At 47.1% G+C, this 18,317-nt stretch overlaps 1 protein-coding gene across 1 annotated transcript in view; it reads left to right on the plus strand.

Moving 5' to 3' along the window:
- Window positions 1–18,317, plus strand: part of MEGF8 (multiple EGF like domains 8) — a gene marked incomplete at its 5' end in the record, with an annotated part of 95,758 nt that overhangs the window by 59,061 nt on the left and 18,380 nt on the right. The window contains 6 exon segments of the mRNA XM_058823110.1: window positions 2,608–2,771; window positions 5,400–5,544; window positions 7,199–7,433; window positions 10,971–11,085; window positions 13,887–14,097; window positions 17,007–17,221. Of these exon segments, the coding sequence (XP_058679093.1) occupies window positions 2,608–2,771; window positions 5,400–5,544; window positions 7,199–7,433; window positions 10,971–11,085; window positions 13,887–14,097; window positions 17,007–17,221 (1,085 nt within the window).

Here is an 18,317-nt window from a genome sequence, read left to right on the forward strand (position 1 = left end):
CCAAATTTCCCAAAATTCACCCCAAAGTCACCCAGAATGACTCAAAATTACCCAGAATGACCCAAAATCACCCAAATTTCCCAAAATTCACCCCAAAATGACCCAAAATCACCCAAATTTCTCAAAATTCACCCCAAAATCACCCAGAATGACCCAAAATCACCCAAATTTCCCAAAATTCACCCCAAATTCACCCCAAAATGACCCAAAATCACCCAAATTTCTCAAAATTCACCCCAAAATCACCCAGAATGACCCAAAATCACCCGAATTTCCCAAAATTCACCCCAAAGTCACCCAGAATGACTCAAAATTACCCAGAATGACCCAAAATCTCCCAAATTTCCCCAAATTCACCCCAAAATTACCCAAAATCACCCAAATTTCTCAAAATTCACCCCAAAATCACCCAGAATGACCCAAAATCACCCAAATTTCCCAAAATTCACCCCAAAATCACCCAGAATGACCCAAAATCACCCAAATTTCCCAAAATTCACCCCAAAATCACCCAGAATGACCCAAAATCACCCAAATTTCTCAAAATTCACCCCAAAATCACCCAGAATGACCCAAAATCACCCGAATTTCCCAAAATTCACCCCAAAATCACCCAGAATGACCCAAAATGCCCCTCAAACCTCCTCAAAATCACCCCAAAATCACCAAAAATCACTCAAATTCCCCAAAATTCACCCCAAACTGGCCCTAAATACCCCAGAATTCACCCCAAAATTCACCCCACAATGACCCCAAATCTCCCTAAATGACCTTGAAGCCCCTCCTGAAATGGCCCCAAATCCTCAAAAATTGACGTCAAATCCCCCAATAAAATGACCCCAAATCCCCCAAAATGGCCCAAAACCCACAAAATTCACCCTGAAATGACTCAAAATTCACCCCAAAATTTCCCAAAATCGCCACAAACCTTCTTGAAATCACCCCAAACCTCCCTAAATGACCTTGAACCCCCTCCTAAAATGGCCCCAAAATCCCCCAAAACCTACCCCAAATTCCCCCTAAATCACATCAAACCTCCCCAAAACGGCGCAAATTCACCCCAAAATGACCCAAAATCCACAAATTCACCCCAGAACGGCCCTAAATACCCCAAAATCACCACAAACCTCCTGGAAATTACCCAAAACTCAGCCCAGAATGATCCCAAACCTTCCTGAAATGTCGTCGCGCCGCCCCCTAAAATGGCTGCAAAATTCTCCAAAAAACGATCCCAAATCCGCCTAAAGTGACCCAAAATCATCCAAAATGACCCAAAATTCCCCAAAATTCACCCCAAAACGACCCAAAATCCACAAATTCACCCCAAACCTCCCTGAAACCACCCCAAACCTTCCTGAGATAACACCAAACCTCCCTGAAATGACCTTGAACTGCCCCATAAAATGGCGCCAAAATTCCCCAAAAAATGACACAAAAACCCCCAAAAATCCCCCAAAAATCACCGAAAATGCCCCAAATTTCCCCAAATTTTTGCCGCCAGGTGTGTACGGGCACTCGGCGTCGCTGCACGAGGCGTCGGGGTCGCTGCTGGTGTTCGGGGGGCAGCGCTTCCACGTGGAGCCCCCTCCCCAAAATCCCCCTCAAATCACCCCAAAATCACCCCAAAATCACCCAAATTCACCCAGATTCCCCAAAATTCACCCCAAAATGGCCCTAAATACCCCAGAATTCACCCCAGAATGACCCCAAAATTCACCCCAAACTGACCCCAAACCTCCCTAAATGACCTTGAAGCCCCTCCTGAAATTGCCCCAAATCCCCCCAAAATGACCCAAAACCCACGAAATTCACCCTAAAATGACTCAAAATTCACCCCAAAATTACCCAAAATCACCCCAAACCCTCTTGAGATGATCCCAAACCTCCCCAAAGTGATCCCAAACCTTCCTTGCACTCCCCCCTAAAACGGCCAAAAAACCCTCAAAAAATGACCCAAAATCCGCCCGAAACGACCCCAAAACGGCCCAAAATCGCAGGAATTCACCCCAAATTTTTGCCGCCAGGTGTGTACGGGCACTCGGCGTCGCTGCACGAGGCGTCGGGGTCGCTGCTGGTGTTCGGGGGGCAGCGCTTCCACGTGGAGCCCCCTCCCCAAAATCCCCCTCAAATCACCCCAAAATCACCCCAAAATCACCCAAAATCACCCAAAATCACCCAAATTCCCCAAAATTCACCCCAGAACGGCCCTAAATACCCCAAAATCACCACAAACCTCCTGGAAATTACCCAAAACTCAGCCCAGAATGATCCCAAACCTTCCTGAAATGTCGTCGCGCCGCCCCCTAAAATGGCTGCAAAATTCTCCAAAAAACGATCCCAAATCCGCCTAAAGTGACCCAAAATCATCCAAAATGACCCAAAATTCCCCAAAATTCACCCCAAAACGACCTAAAATCCACAAATTCACCCCAAACCTCCCTGAAGCGACCCCAAACCTTCCTGAGATGAGCCCAGACCTCCCCGAAATGACCTTGAACTCCCCCATAAAATGGCGCCAAAATTCCCCAAAAAATGACCCAAAAACCCCCAAAAATGACCCAAAATGCCCCAAATTTCCCAAAATTCAGCCCAAATTTGTGGCGCCAGGTGTGTACGGGCACTCGGCGTCGCTGCACGAGGCGTCGGGGTCGCTGCTGGTGTTCGGGGGGCAGCGCTTCCACGTGGAGCGCGTGGCGCCGAGCGCGGAGCTCTACAGCCTCAGCCTGGCCCGGCTGGCCTGGAGCCTCCTGGCGCCCGCCCGCGGCGACAAGGTGGGCACCAAAGGGTTAAAATGGGGTTTTGGGGTTAAATTGGGATTTTGGGGTCAATGGGAATTTTTGGGGATTTTTTGGGATTTTTTGGGATTTTTTGGGGCGTTTAAATGGGATTTTTTGGCCATTTTTGGGGGTTTCAATTGGATTTTTGGGGCATTTTTGAGGGTTAAATTGGGATTTTTTTGGGAATTTTTGGGGTGTTTGGGGGGTCTAAAGGGGATTTTGGGGTGAATGGAATTTTTGGGGATTTTTTTGGGGATTTTTTGGGGATTTTTTTGGGGGTCTAAATTGGATTTTTGGCCATTTTTGGTGCATTTTTCGAGGTTTAAATGGGATTTTTTTGGCCATTTTTGTGGGTTTCAGTTGGATTTTTGCGACATTTTTGGGGGTTTCAATTGGATTTTTTGGGGGTGTTTGGGGGTTTCAATTGGATTTTTTGGGGTGTTTGGGGAGTCTAAAGGGGATTTTGGGGTCAATGGGAATTTTTGGGGATTTTTGGGGATTTTTTGGGATTTTTTTGGGGGGTCTAAATGGGATTTTTTGGCCATTTTTGGGGGTTTCAATTGGATTTTTGGGGCATTTTTGAGGGTTAAATTGGGATTTTTTGGGGAATTTTTGGGGTGTTTGGGGTGGTCTAAAGGGGATTTTGGGGTCAATGGGAATTTTTGGGGATTTTTTTGGGGATTTTTTGGGGATTTTTTTGGGGATCTAAATGGGATTTTTGGCCATTTTTGGTGCATTTTTTGAGGTTTAAATGGGATTTTTTTGGCCATTTTTGAGGGTTTCAATTGCATTTTTTGGGGGAGTTTTTGGGATGTTTGCTGGGTATAAATGCGGATTTTGGGGTGAATGGGAATTTTTTGGGATTTTTTGGGGATTTTTTGGGGGGTCTAAATGGGATTTTTTGGCCATTTTTGGGGGTTTCAATTGGATTTTTTTGGGAATTTTGGAGGGTTAAATTGGGATTTTTTGGGGAATTTTTGGGGTGTTTGGGGGGTCTAAAGGGGATTTTGGGGTGAATGGAATTTTTTGGGGGATTTTTTGGGATTTTTTGTGGGGTATAAATGGGATTTTTTGGCCATTTTCGGGGCATTTTTGGGGCTTTCAATTGAATTTTTTTTGGGGAATTTTTGAGCGGTTTTGGGGCTTTCAATCGGATTTTTTTGGGAATTTTTGGGGTGTTTGGGGGGGTCTAAAGGGGATTTTTGGGGGGATTTGGGGAGGTTTTGGGGTCTAAATGGGATTTTGGGGGTCCCTGCACCTGAGCTCATTTTTGGGTCGTTTAATGGGATTTTACTCCAATTTTTGGGATTTTTTCAGGGTTTTTTGGGATTTTTTTAGGGTTTTTTGGGTCTAGGGTCTGGGGATTTTTGGGTCTGGGGTCTCTAAAATGTCCAGGACCCCTCCCCAAATTTGGAGCTCATTTTGGCCTCATTTTGGGTCATTTAATGGGATTTTACTCCAATTTTGGGGGATTTTTTCGGGGTTTTTTGGGATTTTTTTGGGGTTTTTTGGGTCTGGGGTCTGGGGATTTTTGGGGAGGGGTCTCTAAAATTTCGGGGACCCTTCCCCAAATTTGGAGGGGTCTTTGGGGTTCATTTTGGGCTCGTTTCGGGCTCATTTTTGGGGTCATTTTTAATGGGATTTTACCCAAATGTTGGGGGATTTTTTGGGGGTTTTTTGGGATTTTTTGGGGTTTTTTTGGGATTTTTTGGGGGTTTTTTGGGTCTGGGGATTTTTGGGGAGGGGTGTCTAAAATGTCCAGGACCCCTCCCCAAATTTGGAGCTCATTTTGGCCTCATTTTGGGTCATTTAATGGCATTTTACCCAAATTTTGGGGGATTTTTTCGGGGTTTTTTGGGATTTTTTTGGGGTTTTTTGGGTCTGGGGTCTGGGGATTTTTGGGGAGGGGTCTCTGACGGGTGTCCCCTCCCCCCCCAGCCCCGCCCCCACTATTTCCACGCGGCCGCGGTCCTGGGGGACACCCTGGGGGTCCTGGGGGGGCTTTTTGGGGTCATTTAATGGGATTTTACTCCAATTTTGGGGATTTTTCTGGGGTTTTTTGGGTCTGGGGTCTGGGGATTTTTGGGGAGGGGTCTCTAAAATTTCGGGGACCCTTCCCCAAATTTGGAGGGGTCTTTGGGGCTCATTTTTGGCTCGTTTCGGGCTCATTTTTAATGGGATTTTACCCAAATTTTGGGGGATTTTTTTGGGGTTTTTTGGGTCTGGGGTCTGGGGGTTTTTGGGGAGGGGTCTCTGACGGGTGTCCCCTCCCCCCCCCAGCCCCGCCCCCACTATTTCCACGCAGCCGCGGTCCTGGGGGACACCCTGGGGGTCCTGGGGGGGCTTTTTGGGGTCATTTAATGGGATTTTACTCCAATTTTGGGGATTTTTCTGGGGTTTTTTGGGTCTGGGGTCTGGGGATTTTTGGGGAGGGGTCTCTAAAATTTCAGGGACCCTTCCCCAAATTTGGAGGGGTCTTTGGGGCTCATTTTTGGCTCGTTTCGGGCTCATTTTTAATGGGATTTTACCCAAATTTTGGGGGATTTTTTTGGGGTTTTTTGGGTCTGGGGTCTGGGGGTTTTTGGGGAGGGGTCTCTGACGGGTGTCCCCTCCCCCCCCCAGCCCCGCCCCCACTATTTCCACGCGGCCGCGGTCCTGGGGGACACCCTGGTGGTCGTGGGGGGGCGCAGCGACCGCAGCGACTTCAGCAACGCCGTCCTGCTCTACCAGATCCGCTGCAACGCCTGGATCCTGCCCCCCCACACCGGTCAGGGGGGGTCCCCGCGATTTGGGGAGGGGTCCCGCGCCTCGGGGGGGGTCGGGAATGGGGGGGGCGGCGAAAACCGGGTGAGAATCGGGCGAAATTTGGGTGAAAAACGGCAAAAAACGGGGAAATTCCGGCCAAGAAATGGAGGGGAAATGGGTCTGGGGGCTTCAGGGGGGGGAGTTTGGAGGGGAATTTTGTTGTCCCCGCAATTTGGGGAGGGGTCTCGCGAGCTGGGGGAGGTGCAGAATGGGGGGACGGAAAAAATTGGGTGAAAACGGGGCGAAATTTGGGTGAAAAATGGGCAAAAAATGGGGAAATTTGGGGTTGGAAATGGGTCTGGGGGCTTGAGGAAGGGAAGTTTGGGGGGGCAGGGGGGGCCCCAATTTGGGGAGGGGGCTCGAGGATTGAGGGGGGTCGGAAATGGGGGGGGGGCGGCGAAAACCGGGTGAAAATCGGGCGAAATTTGGGTGAAAAACGATGGAAAAAGGGGAAAATCAGGGCGAAAAATGGAGGGGAAAGGGAATTTTGGGGGAATTTTGGGGGAATTTGGGGGAATTTTGGGGGGAATTTGGGGAGAATTTCGGGGAATTTTGGGGGAATTTTGGGGGGATTTTGGGGGAATTTTGGGAGAATTTTGGGGAGAATTTTGGGAGTATTTTGGGGGAATTTTGGAGGATTTTGGTGGAATTTTGGGGGGATTTTGGTGGAATTTGGGAGGATTTTTGAGGCAATTTTGGAGGAATTTTGGGGGAATTTTGTGAGAATTTGGGGAGAATTTTGGTGGAATTCGGGAGAATTTTGGGGGAATTTGGGGGGAATTTTGGGGGGGATTTTTGGGGGAATTTGGGAGAATTTTGGGGAGAATTTTGGGAGAATTTTGGGGGGGATTTTTGGGGGAATTTTGGTGGAATTTTGGGGGATTTTGGGGGATATTTTGGGGGAATTTTGTGAGAATTTGGGGAGAATTTTGGTGGAATTTGGGGGAATGTTGGGAGAATTTTGGGGAGAGATTTTGGTGGAATTTTGGGGGATTTTTGGGAGAATTTTGGGGGATTTTTGGGGGAATTTTGGTGGAATTTGGGAGAATTTTGGTGGAATTTGGGGGGAATTTTGGGAGAATTTTGGTGGAATTTGGGGGGAGATTTGGGGGGATTTTTGGGGGGATTTTGGTGGAATTTTGGGGGATTTTTTGGGGGGATTTTGGGACGAATTTTGAGGCAATTTCGCGAGATTTTTGGGGGGCAATTTTGGTGGGTTTTTGAGGGATTTTTTGGGGGCGATTTTGGTGGAATTTTGGGGGAATTTTAGGATATTTTTTGGGGGGGAATTTTGAGACAATTTTGGGGGAATTTTGGTGGGATTGTGGTGGGATTTTGAGACTATTTTTGGGGGGAATTTTAGAGGGATTTTGAGGGGATTTTGGGGGGAATTTCGGTGGCATTTTTGGGGGGATTTTGGGAGGAATTTTGAGGCAGTTTTGGGGGGCAATTTTGGTGGGTTTTTGAGGGATTTTTTGGGGCGATTTTGGTGGAATTTTGGGAGAATTGTGGGGCGATTTTGGTGGAATTTTGGGCGACCTCGGGGGTGAATTTAATGTGAATTTAATGTGGATTTTGAGCGTTTTACCCCCCCAAAACGCCGTTTCCGTCCCCAGACCCGTCGGTGGTGGGCCCCCCCATGCCGGGGTCCGTGGGCCACGCCCTGGCCGAGCTCGGGGGGCTCCTCCTCATCTCGGGGGGCTTCAACGGGGCCGCCCTGGGGGGGCTCTGGGCGCTGCGGGTGCCCCCCGAGCCCTGCGCGGCCCTGCCCGACCCCGGGCGCTGCCACGGCTCGGGGGGCGCCTGCGCCTGGTGCGGGGGGCGATGCCGCGGCGCCCCCGAGGCCGAGAGGTGAGAACTGGGGGGAAAAACGGGGATTTTGGGAAAAAAAAATGGGGTGAAAAATGGGGATTTGGGGGCATTTTGGGGGGTTTAAAGGGGGTTCAAGGGGTTAAATGGGGTCTGGGGGCTCGGGGGGCGCCTGTGCCTGGTTTGGGGGGCAATGCCGCGGCGCCCCCGAGGCCGAGAGGTGAGAACTGGGGGGAAAAACGGGGATTTTGGGAAAAAAAAATGGGGATTTCGGGGGTGAAATTTGGGATTTTGGGGGGTTAAAATGGGGTTAAAGGGGGTTAAATGGGGTTAAAGGGGGTTAAATGGGGTTAAATGGGTTTAAATGGGGTTAAATGGGGTAAGATGGGGTTTAAATGGGGTTAAATGGGGTTAAATGGGTTTAAATGGTGTAAAATGGGGTTAAATGGGGTTAGAGGGGGTTAAATGGGGTTAAGTGGGTTTAAATGGGTTTAAAGGGGGGTTAAAGGGGGTTAAATGGGGTTAAATGGGGTCCAAGGGGGTTAAAATGGGGTTAAATGGGTTTCAATGGGGTTAAATGGGGTTAAGTAGGGTTAAATGGGGTTTCAATGGGGTTAAAGGGGTTAAATGGGGTTTAAATGGGGTTAAAGGGGTTAAATGGGGTCTGGGGGCTCGGGGGGCGCCTGCGGCTGGTGCGGGGGGCGATGCCGGGGGGCCCCCGAGGCCGAGAGCTGAGAATTGGGGTGAATATTCAAAATATTGGGCAAAAATGGGGTTAAAGGGGGTTAAAATGGGGTTAAATGGCGGTTACATGGGGTTAAATGGGCTAAATGGGGTTAAATGGGGTAAGATGGGGTTTAAATGGGGTTAAATGGGGTTAAATGGGGTTAAATGGGTTTAAATGGGGTTTAAATGGGGTTAAATGGGGTTTAAATGGGGTTAAAGGGGGTCTGGGGGCGCCTGTGCCTGGTTTGGGGGGCGATGCCGCGGCGCCCCCGAGGCCGAGAGGTGAGAACTGGGGGGAAAAACGGGGATTTTGGGAAAAAAAAATGGGGATTTCGGGGGTGAAATTTGGGATTTTGGGGGGTTAAAATGGGGTTAAAGGGGGTTAAATGGGGTTAAATGGGGTAAGATGGGGTTTAAATGGGGTTAAATGGGGTTAAATGGGTTTAAATGGTGTAAAATGGGGTTAAATGGGGTTAAATGGGGTTAAATGGGGTTTAAGGGGGTTAAAGGGGGTTAAATGGGGTTAAATGGGGTCCAAGGGGGTTCAAATGGGGTTAAATGGGTTTCAATGGGGTTAAATGGGGTTAAGTAGGGTTAAATGGGGTTTAAATGGGGTTAAAGGGGTTAAATGGGGTTTAAGGGGGTTAAATGGGGTAAGATGGGGTTTAAATGGGGTTAAAGGGGTTTAAATGGGGTTACATGGGGTTAAATGGGGTGAAATGGGGTTAAAGGGGGTTTAAAGGGGGTTAAATGGGGTTAGAGGGGGTTAAATGGGGTTAAAGGGGTTAAATGGGGTTTCAATGGGGTTAAAGGGGTTAAATGGGGTTTCAGTGGGGGTAAAGGGGTTAAATGGGGTCTGGGGGCTCGGGGGGCGCCTGCGCCTGGTGCGGGGGGCGATGCCGGGGGGGCCCCGAGGCCGAGAGGTGAGAATTGGGGTGAATATTCAAAATATTGGGCAAAAATGGGGTTAAAGGGGGTTAAAATGGGGTTAAATGGCGGTTAAATGGGGTTAAATGGGTTAAATGGGGTTAAATGGGGTAAGATGGGGTTTAAATGGGGTTAAAGGGGGTTTAAAGGGGGTTAAATGGGGTCAAAGGGGGTTAGATGGGGTTAAAGGGGTTAAATGGGGTTAAAGGGGGTTAAATGGGGTTAAAAAGGGGTTAAATGGGGTTTAAAGGGGGGTAAATGGGGTTAAATGGGGCTAAAGGGGGGTTAAATGGGGTTAAATGGGGTCCAAGGGGGTTAAAATGGGGTTAAATGGGTTTCAATGGGGTTAAATGGGGTTAAATGGGGTTAAATGGTGTTAAATGGGTTTAAGTGGGTTTAAATGGTGTTTAAATGGGGTTAAATGGGGTTAAATGGGGTTTAAATGGGGTTAAAGGGGGTCTGGGGGCGCCTGTGCCTGGTTTGGGGGGCGATGCCGCGGCGCCCCCGAGGCCGAGAGGTGAGAAATGGGGGGAAAAACGGGGATTTTGGGAAAAAAAAATGGGGATTTCGGGGGTGAAATTTGGGATTTTGGGGGGTTAAAATGGGGTTAAATGGGGTTAAAGGGGGTTTAAGTGGGGTTAAAGGGGGTTAAAGGGGGTTAAATGGGGTTAAATGGGGTTAGAGGGGGTTAAATGGGGTTTAAGGGGGTTAAATGGGTTTACATGGGGTTAAATGGGGTAAGATGGGGTTTAAATGGGGTTAAAGGGGTTTAAATGGGGTTAAATGGGGTTAAATGGGGTGAAATGGGGTTAAAGGGGGTTTAAAGGGGGTTAAATGGGGTCAAAGGGGGTTAAATGGGGTTAAATGGGGTTAAAGGGGGTTAAATGGGGTGAAATGGGGTTAAAGGGGGTTAAATGGGGTTAAATGGGGTTAAAGGGGGTTACATGGGGTTAAATGGGGTGAAATGGGGTTAAAGGGGGTTAAATGGGGTTAAAAAGGGGTTAAATGGGATTTAAAGGGGGTTAAGTGGGTTTAAATGGGTTTAAATGGGGCTAAAGGGGGGTTAAAGGGGGTTAAATGGGGTTAAATGGGGTGAAATGGGGTGAAAGGGGGTTTAAAGGGGGTTAAATGGGGTCAAAGGGGGTTAGATGGGGTTAAAGGGGTTAAATGGGGTTAGAGGGGGTCAAAGGGGGTTAAATGGGGTTAGAGGGGGTTAAATGGGGTTACATGGGGTTAAATGGGGTTAAATGGGTTTAAAGGGGGTTAAATGGGGTTAAATGGGGTTAAAGGGGGTTAAATGGGGTTAAAAAGGGGTTAAATGGGATTTAAAGGGGGTTAAATGGGTTTAAGTGGGTTTAAATGGGGTTAAATGGGTTTCAATGGGGTTAAAGGGGTTAAATGGGGTTTCAGTGGGGTTAAAGGGGTTAAATGGGGTCTGGGGGCTCGGGGGGCGCCTGTGCCTGGTTTGGGGGGCGATGCCGGGGGGCCCCCGAGGCCGAGAGGTGAGAACTGGGGGGAAAAACGGGGATTTTGGGAAAAAAATTGGGGATTTCTGGGGTGAAATTTGGGATTTTGGGGGCTGTTCAAGGGGATTTGGGGGGAAATGGGGGATTTGAGGGGATTTCGAGAGAATTTGGGTGAAATGGGGGCACTTTGGGGAGTTTATAGAAGGTTCGGGAGGGTTTAGGGGAAAATCTGGGATTTTTGGGGGGAAAATTGGGATTTTGGGGGGAAAATTGGGATTTTTGGGGGGAAAATTTGGGATTTTGGGGGAATTTTGGGGAGAAATTTGAGGATCCTGGGAGGGGTTTAAAGAGAATTTTTGGGAGGTTTTGACAGAATTTCGGGCAGATTTTTGGGGGGGGTGTTTGGGGCGGCTAATGGGATGCAAATGAGATGGAAATGAGATGTAAATGACCCCTCCAGGCTGGGGTGCTCCCCCATCCCCTCTCCCTGCGCCCCCTCCCCACGGGACCCCCTCGAGTGCCGGCGCCTCCGGAGCTGCAGCGAATGCCTGGCCCAGCACCCGCTGGGGGGCTCGGTGAGACCCCCAAAAACGCCCCAAAAACAGCCCCAAAATGGCCCAAAAATAGCCAAAAAATCCCACCTAAAATTGCCCAAAAATTGTCCAAAAATATCCCAAAAATCCCACCTAAAATAGCCCAAAGTACCCCAAAAACCACCCCAAAAATAGCCCCAAAATGGCCCAAAACCAGCCCAAAAATAGCCAAATAATCCCACCTAAAATAGCCCAAAAATGGCCCCAAAACCACCCCAAAAATAGCCCCAAAATGGCCCAAAGCCACCCCAAAAATATCCCAAAAATCCCACCTAAAATAGCCCAAAAATTGTCCAAAAATATCCCAAAAATCCCACCTAAAATACCCCAAAAACGCCCCAAAAACCACCCAAAAAACAGCCTCAAAATGGCCCAAAACCACCCCAAAAATAGCCAAAAAATCCCACCTAAAATAGCCCAAAAATTGTCCAAAAATATCCAAAAAATCCCACCTAAAATTGCCCAAAAATTGTCCAAAAATATCCCAAAAATCCCACCTAAAATAGCCCAAAGTACCCCAAAAACCACCCCAAAAATAGCCCCAAAATGGCCCAAAACCAGCCCAAAAATAGCCAAATAATCCCACCTAAAATAGCCCAAAAATGGCCCCAAAACCACCCCAAAAATAGCCCCAAAATGGCCCAAAGCCACCCCAAAAATATCCCAAAAATCCCACCTAAAATAGCCCAAAAATTGTCCAAAAATATCCCAAAAATCCCACCTAAAATACCCCAAAAACGCCCCAAAAACCACCCAAAAAACAGCCTCAAAATGGCCCAAAACCACCCCAAAAATAGCCAAAAAATCCCACCTAAAATAGCCCAAAAATTGTCCAAAAATATCCAAAAAATCCCACCAAAAATAGCCCAAAAATTGTCCAAAAATATCCCAAAAATCCCACCTTAAATAGCCCAAAATACCCCAAAAACCACCCTAAAAATAGCCCCAAAATGGCCCAAAACCAGCCCAAAAATAGCCAAAAAATCCCACCTAAAATAGCCCAAAAATGGACCCAAAACACCCCAAAATAGCCAAAAAATCCCACCTAAAATAGCCCAAAAATTGTCCAAAAATAGCCCAAAAATCCCAAAACCACCCCAAAAATAGCTAAAAATCCCACCTAAAATAGCCCAAAAATGACCCCAAAACACCGCCAAGTTAGCCCCAAAAATAGCCCCAAAATACACCAAAACCAGCCAAAAACCAGCCCAAAAATATCCAAAAACTCCCACCTATAATAGCCCAAAAATGACCCCAAAACCAGCCCAAAATTAGCCCCAAAATGGCCCAAAACCACCCCAAAAATAGCCAAAAAAATCCCACCTAAAATAGTCCAAAAATGACCCAAAACCACCCCAAAAACAGCCCAAAAATAGCCCCAAACCACCCCAAAAATATCCCAAAAATATCCCCAAAATATCCCCAAAATATCCCCAAAATATCCCCAAAATCCCACCTAAAATAGCCCAAAAATGACCCAAAAACCCCCCAAAACCAGCCCCAAAATCCCCATTTCTTCACCAAAAACCCCCCAAAATTTCCATTTTTTCCCCAAATCCCGATTTTTTCCCCCAAACCTCCCTTAAATCCCAATTTCAGCCACCCAGGACTCTCTGAGGTCCCCAAAATCCCCCAAAAAATCCCAATTTCGACACCACAAACTCCCTGAAAATCCCCATTTTCTCACCAAAATCACCCTTTTTTTCACCAAAAATCACCTTTTTTTCACCAAAAATAATTTTTTTCACCAAAAATCACCATTTTTCACAAAAAAATCACCATTTTTCTCACCAAAAGTCACCCTTTTTTCACAAAAAAATCACCTTTTTTTTTCACCAAAAATCACCCTTTTTTTCACCAAAAATCACCAATTTTTTTCACCAAAAATCACCATTTTTTCACCAAAAATCACCTTTTTTTCACCAAAAATCATCATTTTTTCCACCCCAAAATCCCCATTTTTTCACCTAAAATCCCCATTTTTTCACCAAAAACCACCGGGTTTTTTCCCAAAATCGCCGTTTTTTCCCCCCAAATATTTTTCCTTTCCCTCCCCAGGGTCCCGCTCCGTGCAAGTGGTGCACGAACTGCCCCGAGGGCGCGTGCATCGGGCTGGGACCCCCAAAACCTCCACAAAATCCACATTTTTTACCCTAAAAATCTCCATTTTTTTAACCAAAATCCCCATTTTTCCACCCAAAACTCCCTAAAATCCCCATTTTAGACACTCAGCACTCTGTGGCACCCTTCTGGGAGCCCCAAATCCTCCCAAAAATCCCCATTTTCCCCCCAAAAATCCCCATTTTCCCCTCAAAAATCCCCATTTTTTCACCTAAAATCCCCATTTTTTCACCTAAAATCGCCGGGTTTTTTCCCAAAATGCTCATTTTTTACCCCAAATCCCCATTTTTTCACCCAGACCTCCCTTCGATCTCAATTTCAGACACCCAAGACCCTGCGAGACGTGAGACCCCCAAACCTCCCCAAAATCCCCATTTCTTCACTGAGAATCCTCAATTGTTTTACCAAAATCCCCATTTTTTCACCCAAAACTCCCTTAAATCTTAATTTTAGAAAGCTGAGACCCTCTGAGACCCCCAAATCCTCTGTCAAATCCCCATTTTCTCCCCAAAAATCCCCATTTTTCCACCTAAAATCCCCATTTTCTCACCTAAAATCCCCATTTTTTCACCAAAAATCCCCATTTTTTCACCAAAAACCACCGGGTTTTTTCCCAAAATCGCCGTTTTTTCACCCCAAATATTTTTCCTTTCCCTCCCCAGGGTCCCGCTCCGTGCAAGTGGTGCACGAACTGCCCCGAGGGCGCGTGCATCGGCGCCGGCTCCAGCTGCCGCCGGGAGAACGATTGCCGCATCAACCAGCGCGAGATCCGCGCGGCGCAGAACTGCTCCGAGGCCGCCTGCGGCGCCCCCGACTGCCCCCGCTGCGCCCAGGCCGGGCGCTGCATGTGGACGCGGCAGTTCAAGAGGACAGGTGCGGAAAATTCCAGAAAAATTGGGATTTTTTTGGGATTTTTTGGGGATTTTTTGGGGTTTTTTGGGGATTTTTTGGGATTTTTAGCGTGGATTTGGGGTTTGGGGCGGCGCCCCCGACTGCCCCAGGTGCGCCCAGGCCGGGCGCTGCATGTGGACGCGGCAGTTCAAGAGGACAGGTGCAGAAAATGCCAGAAAATTCCAGAAAAATTCCAGAAAATTGGGATTTTGGGGTGTTTCTTGGGGATTTTTTAGGGATTTTTTGGGGTTTTTAGTGTGGATTTGGGGTTTGGGGCGGCGCCCCCGACTGCCCCAGGTGCGCCCAGGCCGGACGCTGCAGGTGGACGCGGCAGTTCAAGAGGACAGGTGCGGAAAATGCCAGAAAATTCCAGAAAAATTCAAGAAAAATTCCAGAAAAATTGGGATTTTGGGGTATTTTTTGGGCTGTTTTTGGGGATTTTTTGGGATTTCTTGGGTAATTTTAGTGTGGATTTGGGGTTTGGGGCGGCGCCCCCGACTGCCCCAGGTGCGCCCAGGCCGGGCGCTGCATGTGGACGCAGCAGTTCAAGAGGACAGGTGGGGAAAATGCCAGAAAATTCCAGAAAAATTCCAGAAAAATTGGGATTTTGGGGTGTTTCTTGGGGATTTTTTGGGGATTTTTTGGGGTTTTTAGTGTGGATTTGGGGTTTGGGGCGGCGCCCCCGACTGCCCCCGCTGCGCCCAGGCCGGGCGCTGCATGTGGACGCGGCAGTTCAAGAGGACAGGTGCGGAAAATGCCAGAAAAATCCACAAAAATTGGGATTTTTGGGGATTTTTGGGGGATTTTTGGGGGATTTTTTTGGGATTTTTAGTGTGGATTTGGGGTTTGGGGCGGCTCTGAGGCCGCGTGAGGCGCCCCCGACTGCCAGCGCAGGACGCTGCAGGTGGACTCGGCAGTTCAAGAGGACAGGTGGGGAAAATGCCAGAAAATTCCAGAAAATTCCAGAAAAATTGGGATTTTGGGGATTTTTTGGGGCATTTTTTGGGATTTTTTGGGGATTTTTAGGGGATTTTTAGTGTGGATTTGGGGTTTGGGGCGGCGCCCCCGACTGCCCCAGGTGCGCCCAGGCCGGACGGTGCAGGTGGACGCGGCAGTTCAAGAGGACAGGTGGGGAAAATTTGGGATTTTTGGGGATTTTTGGGGATTTTTTGGGGATTTTTTGGGGATTTTTTGTGGGTTTTTTGGGGATTTTTTGGGATTTTTAGCGTGGATTTGGGGTTTGGGGCGGCGCCCCCGACTGCCCCAGGTGCGCCCAGGCCGGGCGCTGCATGTGGACGCGGCAGTTCAAGAGGACAGGTGCAGAAAATGCCAGAAAATTCCAGAAAAATTCCAGAAAATTGGGATTTTGGGGTATTTTTTGGGCTGTTTTTGGGGATTTTTTGGGATTTCTTGGGTAATTTAAGTGTGGATTTGGGGTTTGGGGCGGCGCCCCCGACTGCCCCAGGTGCGCCCAGGCCGGACGCTGCATGTGGACGCGGCAGTTCAAGAGGACAGGTGGGGAAAATGCCAGAAAATTCCAGAAAAATTCCAGAAAAATTGGGATTTTGGGGTGTTTCTTGGGGATTTTTTGGGGATTTTTTGGGGTTTTTAGTGTGGATTTGGGGTTTGGGGCGGCGCCCCCGACTGCCCCCGCTGCGCCCAGGCCGGGCGCTGCATGTGGACGCGGCAGTTCAAGAGGACAGGTGCGGAAAATGCCAGAAAAATCCACAAAAATTGGGATTTTTGGGGATTTTTTGGGGATTTTTGGGGGATTTTTTTGGGATTTTTAGTGTGGATTTGGGGTTTGGGGCGGCGCCCCCGACTGCCCCCGCTGCGCCCAGGCCGGGCGCTGCATGTGGACGCGGCAGTTCAAGAGGACAGGTGCGGAAAATGCCAGAAAATTCCAGAAAAATTCAAGAAAAATTCCAGAAAAATTGGGATTTTGGGGTATTTTTTGGGCTGTTTTTGGGGATTTTTTGGGATTTCTTGGGTAATTTTAGTGTGGATTTGGGGTTTGGGGCGGCGCCCCCGACTGCCCCAGGTGCGCCCAGGCCGGGCGGTGCAGGTGGACCCAGCAGTTCAAGAGGACAGGTGGGGAAAATGCCAGAAAATTCCAGAAAAATTCCAGAAAAATCGGGATTTTAGGGGGTTTTTTTGGTGTATTTTGTGGAATTTTTCAGGATTTTTTGGCAATTTTTGGGCAATTTTGGCAGGATTTTTTTGTGAATTTTTGGGGAATTTTAGGGATTTTTCGGGAATTTTTTTGGTGTATTTTGTGGAATTTTTCTGGATTTTTTGGGGATTTTTTAGGTAATTTTTCCAGATTTTGGGGGATTTTTTGGTGTATTTTGTGGAATTTTTCCGGATTTTTTTCGGGATTTTTGGGTAATTTTTGCAGATTTTTTGGGTGTATTTTGTGGAATTTTTCTGGCTTTTTTGGGGTATTTTTAGGTAATTTTTGCGGATTTTTGGGGGATTTTTTGGTGTATTGTGTGGAATTTTTCTGGATTTTTGGGGGGATTTTTGTGGATTTTTGGGGGATTTTTTGGTGTATTTTGTAGAATTTTTCAGGATTTTTGGGGGACTTTTAGGTAATTTTTGCAGATTTTTGGGGGATTTTTTTTGGTGTATTTTGTGGAATTTTAGGGATTTTTTGGCAATTTTTTGCTTGATTTTTTGGACGATTTTAGCAATTTTTAGAGATTTTTTTTAGGCATTTTTTGATGTATATTGTGTAATTTTACGGGGTTATTTTGGGGATTTTTTGGGGCAATTTTTGCTGGATTGCTTTGGGATTTTAGGGCGTAAATTCCAACGTGTTTGGGATATTTTGGGCGGGTTTTTTAGGCGATTTTTGTGGGGTTTTTTTGATTTTCCGGCGCTCATTGCAGGCGAGACGCGGCGCATCCTGAGCGTGCAGCCCAGCTACGACTGGACGTGCTTCAGCCACTCGCTGCTCAACGTGTCCCCGATGCCCGTGGAGTCGTCGCCGCCGCTGCCGTGCCCGCGGCCGTGCCACCTGCAGCGCTCGTGCCACGCCTGCCTCAGCTCCCCGGGCGCCGACGGCGGCTGGCACCACTGCCTCTGGAGCCTGGCGCTCAACGAGGTCGGTCTGCCGAAATCCGCCTTTCGTTCCCAGGTTTTTCCCCGTTTTTTCCCGATTTTTCCTGATTTTTTTCTGATTTTATTTCGATTTTTTTCTGATTTTATTCCGATTTTTTCCTGATTTTATTTCTATTTTTTTCTGATTTTATTCCGATTTTTTTCTGATTTTATTTCGATTTTTTTCTGATTTTATTCTGATTTTTTTCCGATTTTTTCTGATTTTATTTCTATTTTTTTCTGATTTTATTCCGATTTTTTCCTGATTTTATTCCGATTTTTTTCTGATTTTATTTCTATTTTTTCCTGATTTTATTCCGATTTTTTCCTGATTTTATTCCAATTTTTTTCTGATTTTATTCTGATTTTTTTCTGATTTTATTCCGATTTTTTTCTGACTTTATTTTGATTTTTTTCCGACCTTTTCCTGATTTTACTCCGATTTTATTTCGGTTTCTTTCTGATTTTATTCCGATTTTTTTCTGATTTTTTCCCCATTTTTTTCCGATTTTTTTCCGATTTTTTCTGATTTTATTCCGATTTTTTCCTGATTTTATTTCGATTTTTTTCCGATTTTATTCCGATTTGTTTCCGATTTTTTTCCGATTTTTTTCTGATTTTATTCCGATTTTTTTCTGATTTTATTCCGATTTTTTTCTGACTGTACTTTGATTTTTTTTCCGGATTTTTTCCTGATTTTACCCCAATTTTATTTCGGTTTCTTTCTGATTTTATTTCGATTTGTAGTGGATTTTTTTTCCCCTTTTTTTCCCGTAATTTTCCCCTTTTCCCCCCATCTTTTCCCCAATTTTTCCCATTTTTTCCCCGTTTCTGACCCCGTTTAACCCTTTCCTCCCCAGTGCCTCAGCCCCAGCTTGGCCCCCCTGCGCTGCCTCGCCGGGGGCTCTTTTGGGGCTTTTTGGGGGCTTTTTTTGGGTTTTTTGGGGCTTTTTTGGGGCTCTTTTGGGGCTTTTTTGGGCTTTTTTAGGGCCGGGTTTGGGGGGATTTAAGGGGGTTTTGGGGGGATTTTTTTTGAGATTTTTTGGTGTATTTTTGGGGAATTTTGGGTGATTTTTGTAGGGAATTTTGGGTGATTTTGG

The sequence above is a fragment of the Ammospiza caudacuta genome, chromosome 38, assembly GCF_027887145.1.
Source record: "Ammospiza caudacuta isolate bAmmCau1 chromosome 38, bAmmCau1.pri, whole genome shotgun sequence".
NCBI lineage: Eukaryota > Metazoa > Chordata > Aves > Passeriformes > Passerellidae > Ammospiza > Ammospiza caudacuta.